General features: G+C 37.8%; 1 protein-coding gene across 1 annotated transcript in view; it reads left to right on the top strand.

The window, feature by feature from the left end:
* The window catches only part of LOC119582574 (palmitoyltransferase ZDHHC5-like), a gene marked incomplete at its 5' end in the record, with an annotated part of 30,437 nt that overhangs the window by 1,890 nt on the left and 18,547 nt on the right, over positions 1 to 10,000 (top strand). The window contains 3 exon segments of the mRNA XM_037930939.1: positions 5,478 to 5,672; positions 5,824 to 5,974; positions 8,650 to 8,679. Of these exon segments, the coding sequence (XP_037786867.1) occupies positions 5,478 to 5,672; positions 5,824 to 5,974; positions 8,650 to 8,679 (376 nt within the window).

The following is a 10,000-nucleotide window of genomic DNA, read 5'->3' as shown; positions in this document are numbered from 1 at the left end:
AATATATGATTTAAATATTTTTGTATATTAACCCGTTATTGATGGGTCACGTGTTGACACGTCATAGCAAACCGCTCTTTCGGCAGGGTAAGCTCGTTTGTGCCGCAACGCGCCAGAGCGCATGGAGCAGGACGATCGGCTTCACGCAGCGGACTCCCGCGCCCTCTGTATGGCCTTTGCCAGATATCACCAGAGTTTATTTCCTCTCAGAGATTTTGACAACTGGGAAATAAGGGATGGGTATTAGAAATCTCTTGGCATCATAGACTGGTGATTTCTGGCAACGTCCAGCAGCTGGGTGTGGGAGTCCGCTACATGTAGCAGAACTTCCAGCTCATCATGCTCTAGCACATCGCCACATGTATAGATGAACTGTGTAGTAATGAGTTAAAAGATGCATGACAAGGATTTTAGTTGCTCAATTGAACCTGTAGTAAACTGATTATGTACATTAGAGTCCATTTCAGCAGATAAGGGATGTTACACAGTGTACAAGATTGAATGTGGTTTTATTGAAGGATAAGAAATTTGAAAAATTGCTCATTTTCGCAAGTCTTATTTTTATGAAATACAAGATTGTATACGATTATATATTCAGCCACCACCACTTCAGTACTTCCCTTTTGTGTGTCATACTTCAAGAGCCGCACTGGCAGAGCACCAAAAGGCAATGTGAGTAGTTGACATAAGGAGACTGAGCTTGTAAACTTGATTGAAGGTTACTTACAGTTCACATCAGCACAGGAAACTGCCATGTTATGGTGTGTGACATTTTCCATGCATAGCAGGCCAGTAATTTGTGTTAAAAATTTCACTTTATAGAAAACAATAGCCAATCATAGCATTACACATCCTTTTCTATATCAGGCAGTGCCCCAGGGCAGTGGTCAAGGGAAGAGGGTTCCCTATAAAGGGCAGCATAAAATGTAATGTACACATCATTATAACCTGATGTGAATGTCCCATCTTCTGGAGCCATGCCCAAGTTGGCCATGATGTGAATAATACTTCACACGAAGCCACAGCTAAGTCAGCCATGACATGAACCCCATGTCATCCATAGGCTGAGTTAACCAGCAGCTGAAATGTGGATAGGTGTTGGTAAATAAAAAATTTTTTTTATGGATACTGTATTTAACCCAGTAACCATGAGATACATAGGATTATCAGTGTGCATCAGTGCCTGTAGATGCCTGACTTCTTTAAGATTTCAGCCAACACTATGGGCATCTGATTATTCTTTGTAAATATTTGAAAAAAAATAACCCTTTGGATCCAGGTGCTTCTCTGCCTGCACTTGGCCCAAAGTATGGTCATTAGGTTAACTTAACCCAACGATCCAGATGATGTGACCATCATGTCATGAAATATTTTAGCTTGAGTGGCGGGTGACGTGAACATGTCGTCATGGGGTGATGTGAACTTGCCATCATGAGCATATTGGCTGAAGGCCAGGGTGACAGGATAAACTCACCATTTGTGCACAACCCTCTTGGAGGATGATTAGACTAATTTGGCAGATAGAAAGGGGCTTTTGCATTATTTCCACTGATAAATGAATGTGGAATGTAGTGTCTGTTAGCCAGGACTGGAAGAGCACTGGTACCATTAACTGGTTCCCGCTGGGTCATGTGTTGACACGTCATAGCAAACCGCTCTTTCGGCGGGGTAAGCTCGTACATGCGGTGACGGGCCAGATCGTGTGGAGCGGGATGTTTGGCTTCACGCAGCGGACTCCCGCGCCCACTGTTTGGCCGTTGCCAGATATCACCTGAGTTTAATTGCTCTCAGAGATTTTGACAACCGGGAATAACGGGTTAAGGATGCCATTTTCATGCTCAGATCCTGGCCACTGTGACCCGCTATGCAGGTTGTATTACAGAAAATAGAATATTATGAAAAAAGAAAGATATGATTATTCTTGTGCTAAGTTATGGATTATCTAGAGAGATGATATGGAGTTTGTGCAAGGAAAACAGTCTATTACCATCTGGATAAAGCAACTCAAATAACAAACATAGCCATTAGAATATCACAAAAAATCTTAAAACGCTTATGCTTAAAAGGAAGGCATAGTCTTGTCACTGCATATGTGTTCATGTGCACCCAGCTCACCGGCCTACCTTCTGATTTTCTGTGAAACAACCAGATCCAGTGGGTTAAGCAGCTACTGTGATTGGTGTGTGGCTTATAGGCAGGGTACACATGAACACATTTGCAGTAAAAAGACTCAGTGCCTCCCCTATGCAATGTTATTTTCTCTTTCTCTGTATGAGTTACACTTTTTCCAGTATTCCAATATCTATATTTGTCATTTGATTTTTCTTTATCCAGATGGTAGTAGACTATTTCCCTTGCATAGATTCTATATCATCTCTCTAGGTAGTCTGTAACTCGGTGCAAAAATAATAAAATAATTTTTTTTTTTTGTTTTTTTTTAATAATAATAATAATAATAAAAAAAATAATAATAATTAGCCTCTTGTAATACAACCTGCGCTGCCAGTCATGGTGGACAAGAATTGAATCCTGAGTATGGAAATAATCCTCCCTGTAGCCATGGATTGTACATTCTACACTTGTTTATCAATGGAAATAATGCAAAAGCCCCTTCCTAAATGCCAAATGAGTCTAATCACCCTCTAAGAGCATTGTACACTTGTGGCAAGTTATTCCTGTCACCTTAGTCATGATGGCAAGTTCCCATCACCCCGGCCCTCAGCCAGATTTCCAATGATGGCATGTTTACATCACCTGCCCCTCAAGCCAAATTTTTTCACAATATGATGGTAGCCTCTGGGCTAGTACAGTGGTAATGTGTCGGCCTCTCATCTGAGGGGTCGGTGGTTGGGCGCGAGAAGTTGCAATTGTTGCCTGGAGGTTACTGCTGTGGCTGGGCAAGGACTAGGTTCATCCGAGTCAGCACCAGCTGACACACTTGAGTAAGTCAGCATTAGTCGACACAGGCCGGTCTCCCCTCATAGGCATAGCCCGGGTGAGGCTAAGCTTCGCATATCGGACTTATCCTTTATATGATGGTCACTTTGTCTGGATCTTAGAGCTAATGTTTTTGTTCACTTTAGGTACATGTAACAAATTTTCATGTCAAATTAGAGATGCCACAACTATTTAAGAAAGACTAATTCCCCATATGTCATGTTGCTTTGCTGTCTGTGATTTAGTCCAGTACAGTTATGACATGATGTGATGCAGTGATGTAGCAAGGCTGTCATGCACAGGAATTAGAAAGAAATCAACTTGGAAAGGGGTGTGGCAGAAGAGCTAGAAGAAAAGGGATGCTCTGAACTATAGTGCTGATTATTTCACGGAAATCAGATTTAAGGAGGACAGGAATGTTGATAAAGATCTTAAGATGACATAGGAAATAGTTTGTGTACTTATAGCCTAGCTTACTGAAAGCTGGTTCACTTTTCATTATTTGAATTCAAGTATATAGATGAGTAAAGTCATAGTGGCTTAAGTTATCATATGGCATTGTAGAACTAGGTCATGATTGATCTATATATAATGAATCAAAATGTACTTATTCATTAGCAGCCACTTTTTTTCCTGACATCAATGGATTAATCATATAGAATTAATTGACTTAAACAAATTTTGTCTTAAGACTAAAGAGAAAAACAAAATATGCATGAATATTCAATGCTTTTCTGTTGTGCATGCACACTTTACAGCATAGCGGTAACTTTTACTGTTATAGACCAGTTCAACTTGTTATGGACCAGTGTTAACTGGAAGGCACATGTTCACATATACCAGTCATTCCCCCTCCTAATTTACCTACAGTAGACATTCATATTATGGTCTTTCAGTTTTATTAGTAAACACTGAATTTTTTTTCATATAAGTGAAGGAATTCAATGCTTTAGTTATTGGCAACTTTTCTACCAAGACCTCAGATTGCATCAAACCTTTTAGAATCTTCACATCGACAGTGTGAGTTAAACTGAATTTCAAGTGATATCTTTTGCTTACAGTCAGTTTCCCCATCATATATTGAAATGGTAGTTTCTGTAGTGTGACATTTAGTATGGAGAAAGTTCTTGATGCAGCCACATGCATAATTTATAATGGGTTATTGCTTAGCCCATATGAAATATTGGTTAAAAAAGTTTTACATTTTTTGCCGTGAGGCATTGAATTGTGCTATTAGTGTACTTGAAATAGATTGTCTTATATATGATGTTTTTCCATGGAGACCAGTATCTAATAATTTTGTCTTCCCATAAGATGGCTTTATTGATTTTTGCTGTGCTGCACCATGTCATCATGATTGTAACAGAGTCATCTATTTTTATGAATAATTTGTATGGAAGACTAGAATTGAATAGGTCTGGAATGTATACAAGCAGTCAATTTAACCAAAAAGATGAATTTAAAAGCCAGTGAAAGGCAAAAAACAGTATAGGTAGTGTTTTTATATGAACCTTGATCACAGTGAAGGGCTTAATAAAGAGTTCTATATTTTTCTGAACTTGTCACAAACTGCTTCCACAGATTTACTAATCACCCTGGGGAAGCCTGGTTTGTCAGGTCAGTGTAACCAGATTTTATGTAATACCCTGGAAGACTAGCACTGTATTACCATTGACTGTATCAGTAAACACTGGCTGTTTGGTACAGTATGCAAAATGCTCCAAGTTATTTGCTAATTGGTGAAGCAAAATCCACAGTTTGGTAGTAGTTCCACTAAAGAATGTGGAATGCATGATAGAAATTAGACTTAAAACCAGTATCAGAGAAAGTATACAGAAAGGCAACCTTTACAAGCACTGTAGACATTTTTAGGAGGTAATGAGGTATGTATTGAGTTCACTTCTCCTAAAAAGTTCCCTGTACACCAAGCTATTCCATTCTGCAATCTTTTTTTCCAGCTTGGGCCAAGTGAAGAAGGTTAGATGGGCCATTTTTTGGCAGTTGTAAAGTAGCCTAGAGCAAAAGATCATTCTTGTATGTAGGAATGAAAAATGTATTTGCCAGCACATTTGTATTTGATACAATGTGTGTTATAATATTTGACTCTGCTCTGCTATGTGATTTTATCAATGTGCATTTAAGACTGATTCTTCATTTGTTGATTATATATTGTAAAGGAAATCTTTGCTAAGTTCACTGATCTTTCTTCCTGTGTTCTTAAAGTAACATTAGGTAATGAACATTTATCATACACTGTGTATAACGGAATGTCTTTTAATGCAGCATAAGGAATGGTAGTCTTAATTTCAGAAAATTGTTTTTCAGTGCCATTGGTTTTCATCAGAGATGAAAATGTTTCTGATTATATATATATTTTTTTATTATAGGGAATTAAAATTTCTTTTCTTTGATGTGAAAATTCTGCATAACAAGATGATGACTTTTTTTTTTTTTTTTTTTTTTTTTTTTTTTTATCACTAATGCATGTGAAGGAAATTCTGTTATGGTGCCCTACAATAACACTCATTATATTCTTACAGCATGGTGGTAATGGGAGTAATAGCAGTACTGTTCATACCCATTCTTGGCCTGACGGGCTTCCACATGGTGTTGGTTAGTCGTGGTAGGACAACCAATGAGCAAGTCACGGGCAAGTTCAGAGGGGGCTACAACCCTTTTTCGCGGGGGTGCTGTCGAAACTGTTGCTATATATTGTGTGGCCCCCAGTATCCAAGGTAAATTCGCAGGATTTTGTTCATATGCTTGAAAGCAAAGATCACATACTCTTGTAGCATTAATTTTATATGTCTGTCTTTTGTTTTTGTTTTAATTTTTATCCAAGTTAAGTTTTTATGGGAATGATGATATAAAACTTGTTTATTGCAGTATCAAACGACCAGCAAAATATATAGGGAGATATAGGTTCACACCATCTTTGAGTCCTCCAGCACCAGTGTCAACAATAACAAGTCAAAGTCAAGTACGAGTATATATGGACAATGGTGTTCAGGCACCTAATTCTACAGCCTACAGTCAAGTGAGTATTCATTTATAAGAACAAAAATACAGTGCATTGCTTAAATCATTAAGAAAAAAAAAAAAATTGTTTTATTTATGAACTTAATGGTAACCATCTTTCTACAGAGCACAGTAGATGATTTCTTTGTGATACATGGCAAAATGAAAACACTGTTTCATTGCACATAGTTATTTATAAACTTTTTAGTCACTTATTAGTTAACTTCACCAAAAAAATAATGCAAATATCATGGAGCACTAGCCATTAGTTATTCTAGAAAATATGATAAATTTGTGGAGTCTGATTGTGCACTCCTTTTGAATTACTATTTAAAGAGAGAATGCAGATATATGTGGGTTTGTGGAGGGGGGGGGGGTGAAGAGAGAAAATGAGAATGAGAGTGGCCATCAGTGAGAATGAGAGACTGTTTCAGTTAGTGATTGTGTGTGCAAGTGAGAGAGAATGAGAGAATGAAGGAAATGAAATATGTAGTAGAGTGTTATAAAGCTAAGTGAGCTACAGTCTTTCTTGCAATGGCCTTGTCAAGATTATAGTTTGATTTTTGTCTCAATATTGCTGATGGTGTTGTACTTGTATGTGTATTTCTATGCACAAAAAATTAATATGAGTAGATATGCGGATGTACGAATTGTAAGTCAGATACTTCTGTGTTTGCTATTCATGTAGATGTGTATGCATATACCTTGTATAGGTGTTTGGGTATTTTTTTTGCAATTGTGCGTGGGAATGTATGTGTGAACCTGCTGATCAATTTTGGTACTTGTTTAATTAAGATGAAATTGCATTTGTCACATTTGGATACAGGACCATGCTTTATAGTACAGTGTTTCAGATTGCCTTGTAAGATCACAAGGGAGATGTATGAGCATATCAGTTATTTGAGAGAAATGTGAATTGTTATGTACAAAGTTGCTATAGAAATTAGGGTTGTTTTACTTGCTGGTGGTGGAATTTTTGTGTGCCTTTAGATGATTTTAGCATTTCAAAGAGTTGTAAGAATAATATAACTTTTTTATGGTGAATTTGATATTGTACCATTTGTATAAATATTTGTTTGGCATTGGTACAATAAACAAATGTTTTCTTTCAGGTGTGTTCTGTAAGTTTACTAAGGATCATGTTTTTTTTCAGATGTATGATATTTTAAAAATAAATGGATATCATATACATATATTAAAAAATGTAAACATTGTGTGTTATCAAAAATGAAATACTAAGTGACTATTAATAAAGAAACAAAATAGTAAATGAAAGTGTACGTTATACAGACCTCCAGAAAAGATTAACTAAACTGCCCAATATTAAGTTGTACATTTCATTGGGTTGTAATGCATTGAAATAAATTAAATGTTTTAATTATGGAAGATTTTAGACTGTATTTTGCTTCATTTTTTATTAAAGATTTAGTAAACCTTAATAAGAGGCAAATAAACATGATTATTGACTGAACATAAATACTTTTACATATTCTCACTTCTGCATACACAAATGCTGTATATATACTTACATATTCTCTCTTTCACTCACTCACACACACCACTCACTCACTCACTCACTCACTCACTCACTCACTCACTCACTCACTCACTCACCACCACACACACACCACACACACACACACACACACACACACACACACACACCACACACCCACACACACACACACACACACACACACACACAACACACACACACACACACACACACACACACACACACCCACTCTCACTCATCACTCACTCTCTCTCTCTCTCTCTCTCTCTCTCTCTCTCTCTCTCTCTCTCTCTCTCTCTCTCTCTCTCTCCTCTCTCTCTCTCTACACACACACACACACACACACACACACACACACACACACACACACACACACACACACACACACACACACACACACACACACAAAACCTCTACTCAGTCTATCTCTTTCACTGACTCCCACTCACTCACACTGATACATACGCATAGACATCACTTTGATTTAAACGTGGAGGGACTCAAACTTTAATGTTATGAGCTGTGAGTATGGTTAATATTCAAGTGATGTGCTCAAATATGGCATTGTTTTATGCTAATGTGTAACTAATTATATATGAGTTTCTTTGTAACAAATAACTAATACAACTTTGGAAAGGTGGGTAAGAGCATGGAGTGGGACCATTGGTTGTCGGATTTTCTCAGAAGGAGCAAAAGTCTCTTCATATGTGTTGCAAAAGAGCTTTTCAGTTTTTGGAGCACACAATGACATCCCCAAGAGACAATCTTTCAATTAGGTTTACCATTACTTGACAACTCAGGAGAACTGGCTGCAGAGGTTGAGGTATAGGATTGAAGTGATAAAGAACTATGATCAAATATAGCACTGTCTCTTTTAGGTTGGAATAGCATTTGAGCTGAAACCTTGCTTTCATGAAAATTTTGAAATCTCCAGTTGTAAGTGTTGTTTACATATCCAACTGGAAATAAATGCCAATTCAAACATTCCTTGTTGTCAAGGACTATAGGGTATGTTTTATTAAAGAATATTAAGTTTACTGTTAATAGATCTTATAGACATCGATAAATCACTGACACCTTTTAAAAAAAATATTATTTGTAACATTCAGGGCTGAGGTAGATTATGGTCAGGCTTTGGGTAGGTTTGCATGACCATAAAACCGGTTTTTGTCCCACAGGACACGGCAGGCTTGATTGCTCAGGATAACGTAAGTACTGTGCATGATATGTCTAATGTGCATGATGGGTCGCATGGTGCGTCCAATCCCTGCATGTACAGTAAAGAAGCTGTAGTTGCTAGTAATTTGGTGCACTGCTAAATGCATGAGTAAATTGTCTTAACCCCACTGACTCTCCTTACCATCCCTCCCCTTGCCTGGATCTCTTGCCCCTATTGTTGCCACTCTATTTCTTTGGTTACACCAGCCCCATCCTAACTCCCCATGGGCCAGGCCTCATATGGTACTTCCTAGATTGGAGACTCTTATATAGAGTAAATACATTTGGAGACTGTGCAGGTTCCTGATTAGTATAGCTTATTTCATGTGGAGGTACACAGGGACATTTTTGGAAAAAATGTTATGTAAGGTGCCTCAGACTTTCTTGCCCTGCTAGCGATTTCAATTTCTGGGGTAGTTGGATATAAGCATACGGATATACTGTTAATTGAGATCATAGATTGGTAATTTTTTCTTAGAAAGAAAAGCAGAATTAGGTGAATTTTTACAGCCTTATGGTAATTGGTCTAGCTTCACCTGAAAAAAGTAGCCAAGGTAACATTCTCCTTGATACTAAGCTTATATTTGGTGAACAATGTAAGGTAGAGGTAATGTGGGAGCGCTTCAGTAAATGGGAATTGGCTGGGACCATGATGAATAAGTACCACTTTCATCTCTGAATAAGTCAGTTAAATGTCCTCTTTCTCAGCAGTATAATTTAGGACTTATGTCATTGATGATGTGTATTATGCTTTTAATGGAATATTGTTAGAACTGAAGATGAAATATCTCTTTCAAAGAGTAACTTAATCACAGTATCCAAAAGTTTGAAAGTAGTTCCATCTCAATACAACATAAAAAATCTGTAATTTCAAAATAAAATGAGGACCCAACTGGCCAGGGGGAATGATGACATAGAGATAGTCAGTGGTGTAAAGGCTCGGTTGTTTGCCTGATGTTGCAGATGGTGGCTGTGCCTCCCCATGATCCCCGCAGCAGGTGGCTGCAAACCACCGTATAGCCTTCCTTCCCTCGTTAGTGCTCCACCCCAGTGCTCCATCCAGGCCAGTATGGCTGTTGCACAGGTGAGTTTCACACTGCGCTCCCTACCTGGCTATTACCAACCCTATAACTCTTACTGTTCCTTTCACAAATCCTTCTCATGGGCTGTGGATTTTCATTTCTGACTGTTGTAAACCAATGTTATGTCTCTCAGTGTATTACACAGTGTATAATTTGAAATGGAAAGTGTTAGCTGTAAAAGAGTTTTGGTTTTCCAATAAACTACTAATGCTTAACATGCAATAATATT

This window comes from Penaeus monodon, chromosome 16 (genome assembly GCF_015228065.2).
Source record: "Penaeus monodon isolate SGIC_2016 chromosome 16, NSTDA_Pmon_1, whole genome shotgun sequence".
Lineage (NCBI taxonomy): Eukaryota > Metazoa > Arthropoda > Malacostraca > Decapoda > Penaeidae > Penaeus > Penaeus monodon.
The sequence above is the reverse complement of the archived record's forward strand: the minus strand, read 5'-3'. Positions and strand labels throughout refer to the sequence as shown.